The sequence below is a fragment of the Chelmon rostratus genome, chromosome 10, assembly GCF_017976325.1.
Source record: "Chelmon rostratus isolate fCheRos1 chromosome 10, fCheRos1.pri, whole genome shotgun sequence".
NCBI classification, from domain to species: Eukaryota; Metazoa; Chordata; class Actinopteri; order Chaetodontiformes; family Chaetodontidae; genus Chelmon; species Chelmon rostratus.
This window is the reverse complement of record NC_055667.1, coordinates 25789082-25811969: the sequence shown is the minus strand read 5'-3', so window position 1 is coordinate 25811969 and position 22888 is coordinate 25789082. Positions and strand designations below refer to the sequence as shown.

Genomic DNA, 22888 nt, shown 5'->3' with positions numbered 1-22888 from the left:
TTGAACATGAACCAATTATTCCCGCTGTGTGTTTTCCCTCATAAACGGTTAATTCAGCGCTGATTGCATTATTGGAGTCCATTAATTCATCATTCACATGTTGATGATTTTGTTTCCTCGGATCAGATGGTTCCTGATTTAAATGCGAGTTCTGCCAGTTTGTTTTGCGCCATTTAGACGAACATTTGAAAAAAAGAGTTTAAAGAAGCATCTCATTAAGTATTCGCTCGTTTCAGTACTTCCAGGACTTGAACAGAGTCCAGGAGATCAATAACTTTGCATCGTTTCGCCTTGTTGCCAGATAATGTTGTTTGTCCCATATCTTTAACTTAAACCACAGCTTCATCTGCATAGCGTAGTTGCAAAGAAGCTGCTGTTTCCAGAAATGTTTTTCCCATCAAATTTTTTTCTGTACGTGATCTCCTCAGTGTTACTCAGCAGAGAAACTCATGACTCTCTGGATGGCGTAACGATCCGAAAGGTTAATGTTCTGACCACCAGTTTACATGACTTGGCTCTAAACACTACAATACCCATGAGCCTCGGCTGCCATTGGTTTGGAGAAGAAGCTGGTCAGAGTTGTGAATCAGAGCTGTAGTGAATTCATAATGCTTTGTTATTGCAGTCCATAATTTGCTGAATTCATTCAAACTTATAAAAAAAATGAACTGCGTTACGCTTCAGATTGTAAAACCAGGTCTCTCAACAGTGTAATCTATAGCCTCCACCTGCCGTCAGCGGCGAATGCGAAATAATTTTAAGATCAGGGATTGAATAAGACAGGCCTGAGCCTGTTGTGGTGATCAGCTCAGCTCCGTCAATAACATCACTACTGCATCAATAAGTTTTCCAAACTGGGGTTCAAATGATGACTCATATTTATTTATAAATGACCACTTCTACATCAGTTTATGCCTTGGTCACAAGATAAAAAGCTGGAGAGACTCAACAGAAAAAGACTTAAAAAGAAAAAGATACAGTAAAACAGGCACTGACATCAATTAGATTTGTGTGGACTGCCCCTTTATTAAAAAGTTATGAAAGAGTAGCCAGGCACTTAATGTCAACTTTGTTCACATTTACAGTAAAAACAAACACAGCACAAGTGGGACTTGAGCTTTTCGTAAGTCTTGTTTCTTCTGTCCAATTATTGTGAGGACGAGAACATAATCAGTAGACCGAGCAGCATGTGACACATGTTTACCATCTGTAAATAAGATCCCAAAATGACAGCATGATTACCGCTTTCTGTGAGACTGGAATGATGCTCCACATGTGGATTATTATACAAGGTACATTCACACAACAGTGGCTTCAAACGATGGTGTTTTGGTAAAATCTACTGACCGTATAAAGGCACCATTTGGGATTTTCCTTGTTCCCCATCTATTATAGCAGATTTAACTGTTTATAAAAACACAGTCGTTCATATTTTCACTTCGTGAAAAATGACAGCATCACTTTCATCACTATGGTAGGACCCAAATGTAGATGTTAAGTATATTTAAATTCCATTTGTGTTGAAGTTAAAAGGGGAATAAGAAAATGTTTGTTTTTGCAACATAATGAAATCGGGAAAGATGACGATCTTAGCCTCCAGGCTAAGTGTTGCTAATATTTTTGTAGCATTGGATAGATTATCAAACTATCATTTGCAGATCCACCTGTCACTTTTTCAGCTTTGATAAATTCTAAAGTCGAATTTGTTTCAGTTAATTTGAATGCTGCTAACCCATGTAGCATAATCCTAAAGTCAGTGCAGAGCTGACTTTGCCTCTGCAGCCTCACAAGCTAACAGCTAACAGGCGGTTCCAAACTCAGCAATTGTCTTACCTTTTTCAATAGATGGTGTTGAATCCAAAATGCTTCTTTTTATCTCTTGTGGATAAAAAAAACTAAAACCATCTAATCACGGCACCAAGCATCCACTAGAGTATCTCTGAACCAGAGAACAACAGCAACTTATGGATGTGGCAGGACATACTATGGGTCAGACAGACACTGAATTTTAGCAAACACCCTCAGTCGAGTCACACAGTACTGATTTATTTTCACAGTTTTGATTGGTAGTTAGAATTTCAAATCAAAACTGACAATTCTGTGTTACAGATACATTTGTACATGTGCTAAACACAGCCCATCCTCCCCAGAAAACGGCTGTACAGGTCATCTGTGCAAGCGGGTTGTTACGAACCCACATTTACCGTTTTTGGTAGACAGTGACCTCTAGTGGCCATAATAATTCTGAAAAGAGCAAAGGCGGAAGTCAGGTGATGTAGTATAAAGAGCAAGAAAGTCCACATTTGGATGAAGGTGGGGTGGCTGACTTATAAGTTAACGTACTGAATTTACATGATGTATGTAATGGTAACATTTTCAACCCAAACCGGGATCTTTTCCTAAGCCTAATCAAGTCATTTTGGTGCCTAAACCGAAACAAACTGCCACCGTTTCACAACATTAGCCTCATGACACCGGTAGGCCTGTCGCTGGTGCTCTCCAGCGGTCATATATGTTGTTTCAGGAGTCACAGGTAGTCATGCAGGTATGAGGGTGAATTAGCTAAACATGTCTAACTTTTAGGTGAAAACTTGAAGCTGCAGGTCATGACATAGATACAGTTTGACCACTTTCCTCTGGCTGTTGCTTCAATATTTGCTGATTCAGACACTGGCAGTCCGGGGCCGAAGAGACACTAAGGCACAATCGGCTCTGACACATATTATAATACCACGAATTTAACATTGTGACACTGAACATTACAAAGGCATACACATTCTTGTAACATAGAAAAATTACTATCTTGCTTCCCTTCATACAAAGATGGAATTAGTTGTACATCTAGAACTAAAATGAGCTACATCCATAACTTCTGTTTCTTCATTTGTTCTAGTTGTTTGAGTTTGACAGTCTGAGTGAAAGCACTGTGCTAAACATATTAATACACTTAAAACCTACACAGTTTAACTTCCTGTACAAGAGACCACCCCGGTTCTGAGAAGGTCTGAGTCCTGTTCAAATACTCTTTAGATCTCCTCCCTTTCCCGCTTCACCGCTTTCTTCCCTTTAGAAACATTCATGAAGCCGCACAGAGACAGAATCTGCAGAAATGACTTTTACTTCAGCCTCTACAGCTGCACCAGACTGAACCACAGATAACTAGCATGTAATGTGGGAAGACCTCATGTTCATATTCCCATCAACACAGCTCTGATTGGTTGATTGGGTTCCCAACACTAATTGAATCTCTGGAAAATTGGTGGTGATTTAAAGGCCTGGTCAGGGTGACAGTAAGAATGGACTTAAATTTGTTGGCTAGAAGGAAACTGAGGGTGGGGGCTCCAAAACCTCCAGGAATCTTCCTCTATTCATGGAGGTAGTGATCATGTACTTAATATCTGTCCATAGCAGTCAGTGCTAGTGTTTAAACAAGTTGTGACCATGTCAGTATACATCATGTTAACTACAGCCAGTTTAATGTTAATGTAACTTGTCTGTCCTTTGAAGTTTAGCACCCAATTGGATCATTGACTCTGTCTCCAGCAATGTACATTGAACCAAAAACTGTCATCTTTAGAGCTTTCAAGCAGCTTCTTCGTGTTTTCCCCCAAAGCTACTGTAAGAGGTTTAAACTGCTAGGTTTGAGGTATCTGCTACTTTGCCATAAAACACATGAAAACTTCAGCTTCAGACCAACCAAAGAAGACATACGTGTTGTTTTTCCACTGGAGTTATACATCATATATCATTAGAGCAGGAAGTTGGAGGGAAGAGTCCATTGGGAGAGTCCTGAAACAGGCTCCTGCTTTTATAACAGCTGGTTGTGCAAGTACAGCAATTTCTCTAATCTCACTACAGATTAAACATCACTTCCTGCACAGACAGGAAGCTGCAGGGGGTAACACGGTGTCCATAGAGGAATATCATACAAATGGTACTCTGGAAGAAGAGATAGACAGAAAGAAAGATGATGACTGGAGTGAAGTGCTCTGACTGAGAGAGAAAATAGATGGAAAGAAAGGAGGAGAAAATGAGCAAACATTGGAGGGAGGAGAAAGGAAACGGATGAGTTAATGAAAACTAAAGATGGAAGAGAAACAATGTTGAACGGTAAAAAGAAGAGATGTATGGACGGGACTGATTTAAAAAGGAGGAAATGATGGTTAATGTGAGACCTATAGCTCTAGCTGGAGATAGACAGGATGGCCGACGTGTCTTTAGCCTTGTCGAAGAAGATGGACGTCTCATTGGCTGCCTTCAGTTTCACCTGGGCGGAGCTTGGCGAGCCTTGAGCCGTGGTTGGCTGACACTCCTGACAGCAGCAGCAGCAGCAGTCCATGAAGGCCTGACCGAGAGCCTGAAACACACCGGCATGCAGATTCAGCGTGTCAGTACTTACAATTAACATCCGTTCTCTCACTCGTGCATATTTTAAAAGCTTCATTTAAATGATGAGATCTCATATCTGTGTGTTAAATGTGGAGCTGGATTCAATAGGTGGTTAGCCTAGCTTAGCATAAAAACTGGAAACAGGGGGAAACAGCTAGCCTGCCTCTGTTCAATGTTTAAAAAGACAGCTACAAACTCCTCTAAAGCTCAGCGATTAATATGTTGCATCATCAAATGTAAAAACCGATGAAGAAATGTAATCAAGTACATTTACTCAAGTACTGTCCCAAAGTCCAAATTCGAGGTACTTGTACTTCACTCAAGTATTTCCTTTTATACAACTCAAACTTCTTTCACTCCACTACATTTGTCTGACAGCTTTAATTAGTAGTTACTTTTCAGATTCCTTCTTGTCCAGTGAAAAGCACGTATCTCCACACGTGTTGATGTTGAACGTTTGTGATGAACTGAAGGATGAAGTTTTCCTTCATGTCTCGAGAAAATTGTCGTCCTTCTTCAGCTAAATAAACTGTTTGAAAAGCCTCTTGGATCAGCTGGAAAATGCATCGTCACAAAGCTGAACAGGCTGTTTTTCTGAGATACGAGGTTATCAAAGGACATATGATGATGTTATAGAATATGATGCATTGCTGTAGATTAAACTATCCAACAGTATTCTGAGATTTGACAGTACACATAACTAGAAAATGAAGAATTTCTGTGTTCTAGATGTATACGTATGTATATGTAGTTTCTGTTCTTACTTTTACCTTTATTTTTGTTTTACATACTTCATAATTATCTTTTACTTTTTCATTTTATCTGTGCTTTTTTCTGTCTTTGTGCTGCTGCACCAACTGACTTTCTGATCAGTAAAGGTTTTTCTTAGTGTTAGGAGCAGAGATGGTACTCATAGAGTCATCATCAGGCCTTGAAGCTGCTCTGGGATCAGTTCTGTGTGAAGAGGACAAATTGATTTAAGGATTTCGCTGGTTCCTGCACTCCGGTCCGGTGAACTTTACTCTCTATCTCTGACCTACCTTACACAGACACAGCAGCAGCACCGGTGTCACTGATGACTTGAAGAACAACAGGAAGTGATGCAACAGCGCCAGCATGGCGGCCGTGTCCTCGGAGATGGCGATGTGCGTGTAGGCCAGCGTGATGTTGCAGACGTGTTCAGGCAGAGCGCAGACGCCGTAAACCACGGCTAATGCTAACAGTGTGCAGTTCAGCTGCCGCTCCACCGCCTGATGCTGCTGACGCTTCTGATTGGACGAGCGGTCGTCGTGGTTACGCTGCTTTTGGGCAGAGCTGGAGTCGCTGTTGACGTTGCGGGTGGCCATTTGGCAGAGGATGGTGAAGAGGACAGGGAGGCAGAAGTAGCAGCCAAAACACCACCACATACGACCCTGAAAGAGGAAATACAGGAGTAATCTGATTACCTTACATGCAGGCGGTAATCTTTTGTGGTACTTTTGTTTGTATAGTTTGGAGAGCAGTTTGTAGGAGTTATGGTATCTGGTACTTTCAGGTTCAGAGCAACTTTGCATCATTTTAGTTGATTGTGCAGCACTTTGGCTTGAGTCACCTTGAATCATCATCATTTGCAGTCACCAAATCCTGTATGTAGTTTGACTCAAAGAGTCTTAACTCTCGTTAGCTTTGAGTAGAGCTCTAAAACCTCATGCCGTCAGGGACGGGTCCCTGCTCAGCTGTCACTGACTTGGTTCAGTTGTCATCACGTGACTTATGTCCGAAAACTCACATGGTAACACGTGGTTGTAAATGAGGGTTGCAGTCTTGCCCTCATGGAAGGTAAAGGGTGCGCTTTGGATTCCCAGCTTGTGTGATGTCACAAATCCTGCTACCCCTCAAGGGAACCCAAAACCTGAAGGTTTGTTCTAACCAGGAAACGGTATTCTCAAGTCAAGTCTTCGGTCAAGTCAAGATTTATTTCTTAGGGTACGGAACCCGTCTTTGCACCTTGTCTGCGGTAGTTCTGATCCTGGATCACTGTTCTCTCAGTGACAGAGTGCCTCGTAAAATGTGTAACAAGAAAAACATTTAAAATATGAGCAGACCAGATCGAAGGCGAAAACAATCTTCATCAGTACAACAAATCAGCACGAAGAAAATGTCTCCTCTTATTACAGTCATCTGTGTGAAACCAAAGATGGCGGACGATGTCTTCCTTCCTCTCTGACTGGATTACTGCTCAGCAGCACAGTGCTCAGTGCTGCCACTAGTGGCAGGAGGATATACATCAGTATTAACCAGTTGCACACATCTATATCTTTGTGGATGGTTTCATGTGATGTATACTGACTTTTCTGTGTCTGTACTTTCTTGTTTTATTGTTGCTTTATGGTTACAGCTGCTCGCCATCATTTTTTACACTTAGAAAGCTTACAAGATTGTCAACTATTCCGTGAGTTTGTATTTTATGAGCCGCTCAGAGACCGAAATGTTCATTGAGCGTCAGGAGATGGCATGGCAGGACTATGATATGTGCAGTGATGGGACTGATGGGACACCCTGCAGTGAAGAGAACATCTCTACTGTGAGCTCATTGGTGCGTGGACATTTCATCCATCATCACACTCAATGAAAATGTAATTCTCCTTCCCAAAAGGTCGGAACATAGAAAGGGAAGCAACAGCTTGATATTGGATCAGGTTTGACAGAATGAACACATGGATGATTCTCAGAACTTCCTCCTGGTCAGTGTATCCTGTGTGTCTGTTATATTCTCACCTGGTGATACCTGAGCAACAGAGAGTGGAGGGAGTCGGGCAGGTAGAGGGACAGAGGGGAGGAGGGGGTGATGGTGCAGGAGTCGACCAGCCGGCCGGTGGACGGGGACACGGCCTGGCTCAGCTGCCACAGGAAGATTTCAGGGCTGGACAGCAGCAGAGCGGCGAGCCACACCAGCAGCAGCTTCAGCAGCACCGAGCGGCAGCGCTCCACCCGCCGAGCCTTCGGCTGCGAGGAGGAGGTGGCGGCGTGGAAACGATCGATGCCCAGAGCGCACAGAGTGAAGGAGGTGATGCCCAGAGACACGGCCTGCAGGGACGAGAGACGATTCCATCGGTGAGCTGCGTGCTCTCATCTCTTGTGTAGTTTTATCAAAGGGTTTCTCAAAACCGCCTTTGTGGCAAATATGTCTTCTCCTTTCACTAAGAACTATACCCATGTAGTTGCTCTTTTAATTATTCTAAGATCAAGTTACACATCAAGTTGACCCGACCCATTCAAACACAACCCCCGAGAACACCGCCATCCCGGCTTCTCCACCACATTCAATTCAACATTACAATACCTCACCACCTCCTGGGGTGGTCCTCAATGGCCATGAGGACTGTGTTCATGGCTGAGGTACGAAGAAAAATCTACTTTGGGGCAACAGTAACTCAGTCTGCAGCAATGTGGCTGGAGAGGTGCTCCAAAGAACACCGCCAGGGCAGGACAGAGGTCCCCTTGAGCAAGACACTGAACCCTGGACATGACCACATGTGAAGTATTCCTTCTTCTGGATGCAGCACACTGAAAACCTGGATTGATCATGTCAGGTGATTTTATATCTTTATATTTTATATTTATAAGCCCCAAAGCTTTTAGAATGACCACAGTGATTGAAAGAGTCTAATCTATCCAGACATACATCACATGTTGGTATTCAATGAACTTTTCAACGTACAAGCTGTCCCTGAAAGCTCTTCAAAGGGCTACAGTTGCTTCCAAGAGGCAGAGCAGTGAGTCAACAACAATTCAACATGTCATCCAAAGTGTTGATCGGTATCAGTTCAGATGACAGAAGTGGCCAATTTCAAAGTTCTTCAACATGATTCCCGACTAAAGTTCAGCCATTAATGATGTTTTAACTCAAAATTAATATCATTTTTAATTTTTCATCAGACAAAACATTCTGAGTTTGGTTAGTATTTATCCTCAGTCCAGCTGCTCCCTGTTCGTTGGTAATTATCTTTTTACAGAAAGATCAGGTGTTTCCCAAACTGTCTTCCTCTGACAGCATGAAATCACCAGAGACTGACCTAATGAGCTCAGAGGGGCCTGATGTGTGTCTGAGAAGGTCTGGCATTGGTTTATATTTATCTTAAAGTTAACAAATCTCTTTCGCAGACTCAGACCAACACGTTAGTTCTTCTCTCTGCCTGTCTATGACTCTCAGCTCCAAACCTGGAAGTTCCAAATGAAGACACAAATCTTTAAAAACACTTCACAAAAACATTGTTTCATTTCCTAAAAAGGCTCATTAATCTCCCAAAATCTTTACCTCCCTCTAGTCATGTTTTAATGCTTTTATTTGTTTTTAATACATCCTTAAACTATATGTCTGCATACTTGACAAAAGTAAAATAATGAATATAGGTAATAATAAAGGTAGAACATGTGAAGTGTCTCCAACAAACAACGGCTGCCTCAGAACAGATACTGATACTAATAGACTTCCAACTTCAAGAATGAACTTTCAGTCTCAGCTAAAACCTGTGAAAACAACAATATGACCCTTCATCAACTTTAACCAGCTGGACTTAATACCGTTAACATGAATACATTTCTACACACCCACACTGGAGAATACCCAGTTCTACCACAGTAAAACCCAGTCTAATTAAAAACACTCTGACATTGTGCCATCAACATATCGGTCAGATGTTTCAGATATCAGTTACAAGTCCTCGGCGTGTTTAGCCTAGCTTAGCACGAAGACTGGATGCAAGGAGAAACTGTTTGCTTAGCTCACATCCAAAGAGAAGTAATAAACCTCTTCAGCATCTCTAGAACTGTCTGTCTGACTCCAGAGAGGACTGCAAACTGCAAACAGTCGGTTCGGTTCTGCTGCAACAGACTGAGACACTGTCAACTATCCTCTGAACTGAGGACCTCCAATATGGCCACCAGAGACAAATCAAACAAGCACATTCTCACCCCAGATTTGTTTCTGTCAAACCACGAACATGTCAGCAGGACGTTCGGCATCCATAGTTAGAGGTCACCACGGCAACTGACTGTCAGACTCTTCAGTCTCTGCTGCTCAGAGTTCATCAGTTTAACCTCAAACCTCCACCAGACAACCAAAATGTGAACAAGACTTTGTTAGATTAGTTAGATTTACGTCTACATTTACATGCTGTTCTTCAGCCGCATCCATACACAGGCTGCATGTTTAGACCACGTGGATGTCCACAGGTCCAACCCAAGTGCTTAGATTAATTTTCAAGAACAATCCTCTCTGCAGAGAGGCTGGAGGATCCAAAATACAGTCGACCAGAATGGAACCTGATAGAGAATATCTATAAAAATAATTTAAAATCCTGTTTTCACCTCCTGCAGCCACAGTTAAACATTCTGAAGCCAACTGGACGGTACAGACAGATGCAACGATGTTTTAACTTCTTTAATATCATCAGTTCAGTTCCTTTAACAGCATTTCGCTAACATACACTTCTGACTTCCTGAAGTACATCTAAAATGTCTCTTAGGTACGAGAACTACTGCTCGTCTGTTTAGACCAATAATAGAATAATAATAGAATTTGCATCCAATACAACTGTGGTCCCATGTTGGGTCTGAATTCCTTAGAACCAAGTCCACCCATGGAGACCTGTACCAGGTGTGAATGGGGTCCTGATAATCCCCCTCTAATGACTGAGCTTTCTGCCACCATCAGAGCAAACTTCACTTGTATGCAACAATGTCAGATCACTTCATGAAATGTCTCTGAACACCTTCATGCTCATCAGAGGATGAACCCTTTCCATTTTCTACAGTCCAAATGTTTAACCCAGCATGTTTTAACCTTTATTTATTCACACAAAGGTAGCCTCCATTTTGCACAGTTAAACATGACCCCCCCTGCCGCTTTCTGGGGATTGAACCTTTCAGCCTTTGGGTTTGACGCTCGCTTCTCTAACCTTCAGGCCACCACTGCCCCACTTCAAGTATTTATTTGACAAAAACACAAAATCCAGTTTCAGGTATCTCACTGGCTTCCTCTTCCTCCTCTTATTTCTACATAAGTCCCACCCACCTCCATATAAGGCACCATACGACATGTGATGTCACCCAGGATCCTCCTATGGGAGAGCTGGTTGAGGACCACCACAGGAAGGCAGAGCACCAGGACCAGGAAGTCCCAGAATGCCATGCTGGCCAGCAGGTAGTTCCAGGCAGACCTCATGTAGTAGTTGTTCCAGACGATACACATGACGGCCATGTTTCCCACCACGCCCACTGCCAGCACCAGGCCGGCCAGGAAAAGGACTGCATAGGCCGCGTACGAGCTCTCTGCCAGCGGATAGAAGGGGTTGAAGAGTCCTGGGGCATCGTGGTCAGAGCTGGAGGTGTTTCCAGGGTGGTTGACATAATCATTACTGTTGTCCCCTCCTGCTACCTTTGTTCCATTGTTGAACTCAGTGGCCTGCGGCGTCGTCACTGAGTCATTCTCGAAGGATTGGCTGAAGGTGGACTGTTGCTCCTCCTCGTCGGCGCCACGGGCCAGACGGCGGTGCTGGTCCAGGTCGAGATCCAGCATCTCAGGGAGTGGGAGGCTCTGGTTGGGGGCGTTGTCCTGGGTCCTGAGCTGCTTGGCGATCCAGAGGGGGTCCAGTTTGACATGGGAGGAGGGTTTTTCAAGGGCATTGCGCTGACCTTCGTGTTGCCCAACGCTCTTTGCGTCCGTAAACGGCAGCAACAGGTACAGACACAACCACAGACTGACAGATGGAGCCATGATGCCGATTATAAATGTGAAAGATCCTCTAAAATTCTTTTCAAACCAGAATTGTTCAGTTGTTTTCGTGCTTAAAAAGAAGCTCCAACAGAATTCCAGCAATGTTTCCAAAACGTCCCAACATTCAGGAACGAAATGATCAGCTTGATGTTGGCAAAGTTTCTGAAACCTGTGCTGGTCTGGTCCAAAGCTCCAAATGACAGCAGGTTGTCTGGTGAAGTCAACAATTCCAGGTTGAGTTATGCCAAAGTTGACAGCTGTTTACTTAGCATCCAAGTTTGTAGTCCAGACAAGATGGTCTCTCTGTTTTCACCTTCTCTTCTCTTCTCTTCTCTCTTTAAACTCCCAGTGATCCCAGTTTCCCACTTTAAAACTCAACTCTGTTTTTCCCATCCATTAGTAATCCACACAGGTGTTGGAGCTCAGGAGGAGGGGGGGAGTAGGGTGAGGGTCTGCGTCCGTGTCGCGGCTGCTGTGTCTGGGCTGCAGACAGCAGAGAGACTGGGTGTCCTGGAGCTCTGAGGGTCTCTGGGAAGAAGCAGCCCTGTGCAGTATGGCTGGATGGAGCCTTTGTTAGGATGCACACACACACACATGCACACACACACACACACACACACACACACACACACACTCTGACAGGCCTACAAACTCAAGCATACAAACAAGGTTGGCACACACACAAATACACACATTTGTCTTCACAATCATGCATGCATACCTTCCTTTGCTCTCTTTGGCTCACAGTTTCTCCCTCTCTCACACACACACACAAACGCAAACGCACGCATGCACACACACACAATCACAGGCATTTAAATGCACGCTCATCTCTGCTGCCCCCTGGTGGTGGTTTTACTGGGAACCTGAGCCAGTTGAGTTCACTGAAAGAAACACATCGGACTCGAATACTGATGAAACCACTTGAGTGTGTGTGTGTGTGTGTGTGTGTGTGTGCGCGCGCTTGCTCTTGTTGTGGGAACCAACTGAACAACTTGACAGTGAGAACATTTTTGCAGGGTGAGGACAGATTTTGGCTTCTTCTAGCTTTCTTCTGTTGGAGAGCTGCTTTCTGTACTATACTGTGCTTCAGTACCAGCTGCATAATCCTGTCTAATGATGTTATCTGGAGAAGTGTGTGTACAAAGGACTGATATATTTGAATCTTCTGCACCATAGAGCCCCATTAAAAACGACTACAGCCCTGAGAGCTGAACACGCTGCAACTTCAGCACAAGCAACATGCAAACAAATTCAGTTTTAGGAAAAATGCTGCAAAGTGAGAGAACAACCAACCAAATACAGAAACACTGGAAGTGACACAGTGACTTTGGAAACACAGCTGGGACACAATTGTTCCACCAAAAAACGTGAATTTTACCTAATTTTCTCAACAAGCATGTCCCAGGTTTTTTTATATTATACTTACTACTGTATGTACTGATCACTGATCTGTGCTTCTGTACACAGAAACCAACAGACCTGCAGTTCCACTTTGGACCACTGGAGGTCGATGTTGCTCTGAGTTAGTGAAACTGACTGATGACTCAACAGCAGCATCAATCTAATACTGTTAACTGATTCAAGAAGCAGCTAATTATAGAGAAGGAAGCATTCAGAGCCTTTACTTCAGGAAAAGTACTAAAAGTACTCAGTGCAGTAAAATGTTCTACTGGTTGGTTTGAGCCCAAAGTGAAGATCAATTAATTTGATGAGGACGGTTTTATTCTGACTGATAGAAATGACTAAAGTTCATTTAAACAAAACACTCGCAGCCACTCAAAAGTTCAGCTTCAGCATTTATAAAGGTGATCAGGATCAGGTCTCTGTGCAATCTGCTGCTTCACACACACACACTTTGATGTAATGTACATGTGAACATCCTTTCTGACAGAAACTGACCTGAAAACAGCACAAAGTCAATATATTTACTGTTTGAGCTCATCAGCTTCATTGATTTTTGTAAATATCTGCTGATTCTGAATTTGATGCAGCAACATGTTTCAGACAAGTTGTGACAGGAGCAACTAAAGACTGGGAAAGATGTGGAACGCTCCAAAAACACCTGTTTGGATCATCCCACAGGTAAACAGGTTGATTGGTAACAGGTGATAGCGTCATGATTGAAAGGCTCAGTGGCTCACAGCGAGGATGGAGCGAGGTTCAACACTTTGTGAACACGTGATTGGATAAAGAGATTAATACCTGGACTCAGGAACACTTCTCTTTACCCTCGTCTCCAGCTCCTCCTGAGGCCTCGTGGGACGTACAGCATCAGCACTAATACTCTGTGGGTATACTCAGACTGCTGCCTCCACCTCCCCAAAACATTGTCCAGCAGCAGGAAATGGATTTCTATATATACTTATATAATATATAATATCCTCCTAACATCATTAATGCTTCTCAGTCGGTGCAGAACTGCGTTAAGTAGCTCACAAGCAGATAAATGGCTGACTTACAGACATCTGCCAGGACAAGCAGCGACCTGCCTGAAACACCCGTGTCAGCCTGTCAGTGTCGGCCAATCAAACAGAGTGTTCGCTGAAAAAAGACACGGCAGCACAAGACATTACCTGTGATGACTGTGATGACTCTTTACCTGCTGCTGCAGCGTCGACTGGTCCCGCAGACCGCTTGTCGGACCATCATAACTTTCCTACAGCGCCACCAACAGGCCAAAGTGTCCTCTTGTCCAACACTTAAGTTCATGCAAATGTAGCATCCTGACACGCTGAAAGGTAGCGTGCTATCATGCTAACTACGCATGGTAACATTAAGCATGTTAGCTGCTATGCTAAATGTTAGCATGCCTCTGTGCTCTCAGTGAGTACGATTAGCCTCTTTGAAATGGCTTTCGGTTGATTTTAGAAATGATTTCGTCTTTTGTCAGGATTTGAAGATCAAGCCAGAGAGGAGAAGACATTTTTTTTAAATGACTAAATCCAGACTGAGAGGCAGGAAGAGTTTTAGTGACCGTTCAGGCCAAACATGGCATTAAAACACACAAAGAGCTTCAGGTTCCAGTGAGATCAGGTAAACGCTGGAAATCCTATGTTCAAACGTTACAAAGCAGTCTGCACGGCGGGTGACCCGTCATCGCCCTGATCCTGATCAGTCAGCTCATCACAACCCGAGATTTTTTGATTGACAGGTTTCAGGTGCTGGCAGCCTGTGAGTGGACAGGCTGGATATGGACACGCCGTCCCACTCGGTCCACTCTGCTCCTGCAGCTCTATATAAGGTTGTCGGTCTCTCCAGTGGAAAGACAGCAGCACAGGTCAGTGGCCACACACACACACACACACACACACACACACACACACCTTATATGGGAGAGAAAGCTGGTGGAAAATGTCGGCGTGAAACAACAGAGCGTGAAATTCCTCCTTTCACTTAAATCCAATCTAAATCTCCCAGAGCTGAGAGTCGTGTTTGGTTTGGAGCGAATCATCACGCCGCAGCTCAAAGATGACCCCGAAAAATAAAAGCACACAGTCCACTCTGTTCATGTGGGATTTAACCCAAATTCACACACGATCCACGCTGACGGATCGAACTGTGTTCATCGGGACACGGCGGCGGCATCCAGAACTGTCCGCTCACTGCGAGACGCTGTCTGTCCTGTCGCATACTTCAGTACAGGTGTATAATAAACAACATGTACTTCAAGTGTTGTGTTTCACAACCTGTGCCTGTGAAATGTAGTAGAAAGTATCACAAAATGGAAATACACAAGTACATTTATATCAAAACTACTGAAGTTACTTTCCACTACTGCGATCTCCCTGTTTGCAGGTAACTCTGCGAGACCGTTGCACCTGGCTGTTGTTAGCTTCCTGTTTGGTTAGCTTTGCTGGATTTCCGGTAGCTTAGCTCTGCTAATGTCACCTTAGCTATCACTTTGCCCTGTTAGTGTTAACACTGCAGCCAAGTCGCTGGAATCGAGTGTTTTTCAGGTCTGTGGTTGCTAAAGCCTCGGAGACAATAAATGAAATGATGTACAAAGATTATGTTGGATAAACAGAAAAAGACTTCACCTGTACGAACAGGCTTTATTACGGAAGCCGAGAACCGTCAGGTCCGTATACATTTTTTTTTACCGTTTTCTCGTGATAACAAATTATTATTTCGTTATCTCGAGATAACAAAGACCATTTTCCCGTGATAACGAATTAAATTATCTCGGCTTCCGTATAGCCTACACACAGAGCCTCCAACAGGACGGCGATTAATTTGATGAGAAGGGAACACCGAGCCGAGGTAGATTTCTTGCCAAGTTTGGCTCCGGACAGGAAAGAGGAGTGCTCACAGAGCAAACCTTAGCGCCAACGCTGCTAACTTTATGTTAGCAATATCAGCTGCAGTTAGCTCTTAGTTTAGTAAGGAAGCTGCTGCAGTCAGTCCACCGGGAATCGCCTCGGCATTGTAATGGTCTCTGTCATCGTCGCTGAAGGCTGTGTGTTGCTCCGGTCCGGAGTTATTCACCATAAAAGTGCTGTTTGTTAGGATGTCTTACTGTTAGCTGCTAATTTGGCAAGATCTTTGCACAAACATACTCAAAATACTATTAAAATTGTCTAAAAAACAGCTGTCACAAAACAAAACTTGGATGACATGAGTGAACAGAGCACAGAGCAGTGAGAACACCACTCGTTAGGTCTGCTGACAGCAAGGTTTGCTTTGCTAGTTACTGTGATTTTAAACACAAGTTGTTGTTCACAATGTATCGTTCATCATAAACAATCGATGCTTAGCCTGGCAGGGGGGGGCAAGAAAAGATGATCCATTCTGTGTAAAGCACTGGGGGAAACCCTGAACTTTAAATACGAAGGGGCATACTTCCTCTGATTATAGACACATTTTAAGTTGATCACTGTAACGCATTGTGCCGTACTAACCATAATGTAAACACACTCATCACATCACTGCTAATAAACACTTTATCAAGCTACATCGTGCTAAATTAGCACTAGCCTTCGTTAGGGATTTGTCTGTGTAGAAACCCCGAAATTGAGAACCAGTCTATGCTTAGAACCAAACAATTTAATTCGTTATCACAGGAAAACGGTCTTTGTTATTTTGAGATAAAGAAATAATTAATTCTTTATCACGAGAAAACGGTAAAAAAAAAAATTATACGGACCTGGCCGTTCTCGGCTTCCGTACTTTATCACCGAGCTACGATCAAATAATGAGATGAACTCAGGTTGTAATTAGCTGAGACAGGACGTACGTCAGCTTTCCCTCATTGTCACGACGACCGTCAGTCTCTGAATTATTGGAATTCAGCCGAACTTTTACGTCCAAATGCAACAAATTCCAGAAAGATGCTCTGACCCTTCTTTACCATTTCTAAAATCTTTGCTTCTTTCTTTCACTCTCGCCTCTCTGCCACCTTTTCATCTGTTTACTTCTGACTCTGACTGCTTTTCTCTCCGTCCCAGTTAACCAACTTCATCCGGGTCTGAAACCTCCAGAGAAGTTTGTGCTTTCAAGTCCGGATGGAAAATCTGCCTTTTTTTTTTTTTTTTTTAAAATAGATATTCTCCCTATTTAGACAGCTCGTCGTTTTCTAAATCCGTCCATCCTCTGAGCGTCCAGCCGGCCAGCTCACATCACTTCATCACTTCACACACACACACACACAGAAACATGAACTCTCTTCATCCCCTGAAAGTTAATGACATGAGCTTCAAGCCTTAAAATGAACACAGTGAGAGCTGTGTACACAGAGAGGAAGAGGAGGGTCTACACAGGGAGAGACATTTGACATTAAAACTGCCTTTTATATCCACTCCACTGAGCGGGGTTGCAGGCGGGATTACGGAGGGCGTGAGGTGTGTTTACCTGCTCAGACTGCAGATAACCAGGAACACAAAGCAACTCTTCTTTTCTCTGGTTAAAGAATAACTCTCGCTGTTCGTCTTCCCTCACAAATAACATCTGTAAAACTGAACTGAACCATTTCCTCAACATAACCCACCCAGAAACTGAAGTGGAGTTTATTATCTGTTCAGTTTCACTTTCTGCGACGTGGTCTTCCTGTCACATGGTCTAAATGCTGGTCTTTACGTGACATTTTAAAGAATTTATTAAAAATGAAATCTGAATCGGCCTTGAAAACCTTGTAATATGAGTTTAATAGTACAGTGTTAGCGCTCATGTCATAATGCTGCTGTATAGCTTCATTTTAGCTTCGCCTCCTGTTAGCTTCTGGGTTGCCGACTGACTTTATGTTATCTTAATTACAGCCGCTGCGATATCAAAAAGAAATCCGTTGACATAAAATCCAACATTTCATCTACAGTTCAACTTGATTTGCATTTATCGAGTGTGACTGCAATGCTAGCGGTGGGAGTAATGTGTGAAGGATTCTGTTGTGTTAGCATCAATTGTAGCTTAGCACTGTTACAAAGTCGGTCTGCAGCTACGTTTCAGCTGATAATATGTTGAAACGATGCTGATTCAACCGTGTCAACCAAAGTCGGTCTACATCCCAGCTTTAACTCATTCAAAACTGAAACCTTGTTAAAATACATGTTAAAATATTTCATGAACTTTTTTTGTAATTTGACATATCTTGCAAATACTCCAAGAAACAAATACAAGAAGTGACTGTTTCTGCGTTTAAAGCGAGTTTAATGAGTTTCCTCCTGAAATACAAACGTTAGATGAAGAAACAAAACATAACAAAACAACATTCATGTATGTTTCAATATCAATTAGAAAAAGAAGCTATATGAACACACATTTTAATAAGTGAAAGAGAAAAAGGCGACAGCAGGGAACCTCGGGGGGAACGTTACAAAAAAAAGCAGAACGGAGCTGTCACACACACACACACACACACACACACACTCACACACACTCACACACAGGTCTAGATTCATTTGTTACGCCTCCTCAGAAACAAACGTGCTTTTGGCTTATGCTCTCCATCGCCACGGAGACCACTGAAGCCCTGACTGCCCGCTGTCACCATGGTCACCACACACACACACACACACACACACACACACACACACACACACACACACACACACACAGCTCATATGATAAATCTCTGAGTGGACAGGTCAGGTGCAGCGAGTGGACTACTAATTGTTAACAACAACATGCTGTTCACACGCTTTTACTGCTGACTGCAAACGAAGCATTTACTACAGTAAAAGTACTAATACCACACTGAAAAAATACTGCATTATGAGTGAAAGCCCTGCATTGAAAACGTTATTTAAGTAAAAGTATAGAATCAGCAAAATGTACTTAAAGTATTAAAAGTACTGAGTGCAGTAAATTGTCCCTGTGACTGTTCTCCTGTTCTCCTGTTCTACTGTTCTACTTTTCTGCTGTTCTCCTGTTCTCCTGTTCTGCTGTTCTCCTGTTCTGCTGTTCTCCTGTTCTACTGTTCTGCTGTTCTCCTGTTCTACTTTTCTGCTGTTCTCCTGTTCTATCTGTTCTCCTGTTCTGCTGTTCTCCTGTTCTGCTGTTCTCCTGTTCTACTGTTCTACTGTCCTGCTGTTCTCCTGTTCTACTTTTCTGCTGTTCTCCTGTTCTCCTGTTCTGCTGTTCTCCTGTTCTGCTGTTCTCCTGTTCTACTGTTCTCCTGTTCTACTTTTCTGCTGTTCTCCTGTTCTACTGTTCTACTGTTCTCCTGTTCTCCTGTTCTGCTGTTCTCCTGTTCTGCTGTTCTCCTGTTCTACTTTTCTGCTGTTCTACTGTTCTACTGTTCTACTGTTCTGCTGTTCTCCTGTTCTGCTTTTCTACTGTTCTGCTGAAAGCCCTGCATTGAAAACATTATTTAAGTAAAAGTATAGAATCAGCAAAATGTACTTAAAGTATTAAAAGTACTGAGTGCAGTAAATTGTCCCTGTGACTGTTCTCCTGTTCTCCTGTTCTACTGTTCTACTTTTCTGCTGTTCTCCTGTTCTACTTTTCTGCTGTTCTCCTGTTCTCCTGTTCTGCTGTTCTCCTGTTCTACTGTTCTGCTGTTCTCCTGTTCTGCTGTTCTCCTGTTCTACTGTTCTACTGTCCTGCTGTTCTCCTGTTCTACTTTTCTGCTGTTCTCCTGTTCTGCTGTTCTCCTGTACTGCTGTTCTCCTGTTCTACTGTTCTCCTGTTCTCCTGTTCTACTGTTCTACTGTTCTCCTGTTCTGCTGTTCTCCTGTTCTACTTTTCTGCTGTTCTCCTGTTCTACTGTTCTACTGTTCTGCTGTTCTCCTGTTCTGCTTTTCTACCGTTCTGCTGAAAGCCCTGCATTGAAAACATTATTTAAGTAAAAGTATAGAATCAGCAAAATGTACTTAAAGTATTAAAAGTACTGAGTGCAGTAAATTGTCCCTGTGACTGTTCTCCTGTTCTGCTGTTCTACTGTTCTCCTGTTCTACTGTTCTGCTGTTCTCCTGTTCTTTCTGTTCTCATGAGATTACTGTGCCTCAGTCGTTCATGTCAAAGCAGGATTTTACTGTTGGAGCTGGTTGAGCTTCATTTGACTCTATTTTGCATAGATAGATAGATAGATAGATAGATAGATAGATACTTGTGCTCAAAAAGAGGATTCATTCTCAGTGAAGAACCTTGGAGCTCTAATCTGCCTCTATACCTGCCAAAGAGCAGTGATTCCTAACACGTCTCTGGGGGTCAACAGGTGGACACCTCCCTTCAACAGTGTTTCGCCTACTTAGTCCACTACACCTCCAGGAGGCTCGGCGGTGAACTCCGGCGTCCCAGAGTCACCCCCCCTAGTGCCAGTTCACACTGCTCCTACACAATCCAAACAGCACTGCTACATTCAACTGACCCAGGCCTGTTTATGCTACCATTGAGCTAATGCTAAATGCTAACTGCTAAGAAGAACAGAAGAAGACAATACAGCTAAATTCACCTATACTGTTAATGTTAACTGCTAAATGCCAATGCTAACTGCTAAGATACTCTATCATACTACCGCCGCTTAAGCTACTGTTAGCTGCTACAATGCTACCACGGGCCTAGATGCCACATGTAACTGCCAAGTGCCGCACTACCATCATCTACCCCTGCCTCTCACCAACTGCACCAATAAAAGCGGGGTGGGAATACAAACCCTTGTTCGGGTAGGGGGTAGAAAATTTAGAGGGTGCTGAAGGTGGAGGCCTAAACCACATACTAGATTTAACAGCCTCTTCAAACATTACCTTCAAAAAGCAAGCAAAACAGGAAAACAACAAAAAAACACAACAAAAAACAAGCCAACTCTGTATCTTACAACACAAACTCACCTGAACAGGCTGCATGGTCCCAAAGAGAGACTCTAGCTGGCCACACCCCCACCTTATCTAAACTTCCTCTTCCTGGATCTCTTCCTATTGGGAGAGAGAAGATGGGGCGGGGAAAGCAGAGCAGAGGAGAGGTGTCTTGTTCAGACTTTAACCTCTTCTCCTGCCGGGTTAGGCATGCATGTCCTAATCCATATCCACTGACTAGACCTAGCAGCCTCATCTGACATTTCCCTCACTGTCTTCCTTAAATTTTGCCCCTGCACTCCCAGCTCCCTCAACAGTGAAACAGCTGACCCTGCAACAAAACCTCTACACCCCACTTCAACCGGACAGACCCTGGTCTTCCATCCCCTCTGCTCAGATTCTGTCTTTAAATCTGCATACTTAGTCTTCTTCCTTTCATAAGCTGCCTCCACTGAATTTTCCCAAGGGACTGTTAACTCAATAAAAAACACAGTCTTTTTACTCATGGACCATAAGACAATGTCCGGCCTCAGATTACTATAAACTATTTCCTGGGGCACAACTAGCTTTCCTCCCAAGTCGACCTGCATTTGCCAATCATCAGCCCCGACCAGGCAGCCACCTACCTGCCTTGTCCCTGACTTAGCAGCTCTATTTTTCTCCCCCTCTCGAACAAACTGCACATCTAACCTCTCCTTTCTAGAACTTCCAGAATTCACCTGCTTCCTTCTCTCTTCAATGCCTGCGGCTAAGCTTCTCAGCACCTGATTATGCCGCTATGTATACCGGCCTTGTGATAAGCTAATTCTGCAACCTGACAAAATGTGCTTTAAACTTGCTCTACCTGAACAGAGTGGGCACGATTGATCGCCCTGTACCCAGAGACTTAGGTTCTGCGGGGTTGGCAACACATCGTATGTCGCCCCTATCAGAAATTTAATACGGCCTTCCTCCATATTCCACAGGTCCCTCCAACTAAGTTTCCTCTTCTCAACACCTTCCCAATTCAACCATTGTCCCTGTTTGGCTCGACCAACTGCAACAGCCAATCAGGAACAGGTATATCCTTTGGTCATGTTGTTATAGAGTGTGTGACCTCAACAGCAACTCTGAGACAGATGATGGAGACCAGTGAGACGCAAAGCACCACTGGGTCCTTTACTGGTGTCTGTGGTGGATTTACTGGAACAGAGTCACAGCGAATCAGACAGTGTAGCAGCTAAAACAGGAAGTCAAGTCAGCATGACTTTACACACACACACACACACACAGATACACACTCTCACAAACTCAGACACAGTCATAAACACACACACAAACAGACACACAGAGACACCCAGAGACACACAAATACACACTCACACACACACACAGACAAACACACGCACACACTTACTCACACTCACACACAACCACAGACACACACAACCACATTCTCTCTCACACACACAACACACACTCTCACAAACTCAGACACAGTCACAAACACACACACAAACAGACCCACACAAACACATGCACACACAAATACACACTCACACACACAGACAAACACACACACACACTTACACATTCACACTCACACTCACACACACACACACACACACACACACACAGTGTGTACTGAAGGGTAAAACCTGCCTCTCCAGTTCAGATCCTTCACTGAAGTAGAAGTATTAATACACACTCCACTACAAGTAAAAATCCTTTAGTAAAAGTAGCTAAGTACAATGTACTTAAAGTCCTTAAAGTAAAAGTATTTGTATCTGGCTGTCCTGTGAGAACCTCGTATCTCAGAAAAACAGCCTGTTTTCAGCTTTGTGACGATGCATTTTCAGCTGATCCAAGAGGCTTTTTAAACAGTTTATTTAGCTGAAGAAGGAGAATTTTCTCAAGACATGAAGGAAAACTTCATCCTTCAGTTTATCACAAACACTCAGCACATACGGAGATACAAGCTTTTCACTGGACTGGAAGGAATCTGAAAAGTAACCAGTAACTAAAGCTGTCAGAAACATTTAGTGAAGTCGTAGCAGAAAGTTCCATAAAATGCAAAAACTCAACTAAAGTACAAGTACCTCAAATATGTTTTTGTATTCTGAGAAAAGTTTCCAACAGAAAACCTCAAACTTCTGCATCTCCTCGTTCTCAACGTGCTGCTTCTCGCTTCGCAGAAGTTTGTATTCTGGCTTTCCTTCACAGTGAAAATGATGCTACAGCTCTTAACTGACGATCAGGTCGTGATCTTCCTCCATCAGGTTGTGATCTTCCTCCATCAGGTCATCTGAGAAGGTAACCTGATGGAGGAAGTGTCTTGCTGTGTGTGCAGTGACGACAGGCTCTGAATGTCCAAACCGTTGCTGTTCAAATGAAACACTGCAGCATTTCAACATATTTAAATATTCAGTATCATATTAGAAATTTATATGAATCTGATGTCTCTTATTTTATTGTTATAGTTAAAATGATTGATTATTGGAATGTTATTATCATGTTCATGTGTTCATAAATTTAA

General features: G+C 43.3%; 1 protein-coding gene across 1 annotated transcript; it reads right to left on the bottom strand.

The window, feature by feature from the left end:
- Nucleotides 1-1915: 1915 nt before the first annotated feature.
- Nucleotides 1916-11429, bottom strand: gpr37l1b (G protein-coupled receptor 37 like 1b). The gene is made up of 4 exons (XM_041946361.1): nt 10445-11429; nt 7147-7455; nt 5430-5801; nt 1916-4357 (listed from the first exon to the last, which is right to left on the bottom strand). The coding sequence occupies exons 1-4, from the start codon at nt 11144-11146 to the stop codon at nt 4184-4186; spliced, it is 1557 nt and encodes a 518-aa protein (XP_041802295.1). The 5' UTR covers nt 11147-11429; the 3' UTR covers nt 1916-4183.
- Nucleotides 11430-22888: the final 11459 nt, after the last annotated feature.

What these genes read in the sequence shown, in the direction of transcription:
- gpr37l1b (XM_041946361.1), bottom strand. Translation starts at nt 11,146, where the DNA reads ATGGCTCCATCTGTCAGTCTGTGGTTGTGTCTGTACCTGTTGCTGCCG. An exon ending in GTATGGTGCCTTATATGGAG is followed by an intron (nt 7,456 to 10,444) that starts GTGGGTGGGACT and finishes TCGTCCCTGCAG; the next exon opens with GCCGTGTCTCTGGGCATCAC. An exon ending in TGTTGCTCAGGTATCACCAG is followed by an intron (nt 5,802 to 7,146) that starts GTGAGAATATAA and finishes TTCCTCTTTCAG; the next exon opens with GGTCGTATGTGGTGGTGTTT.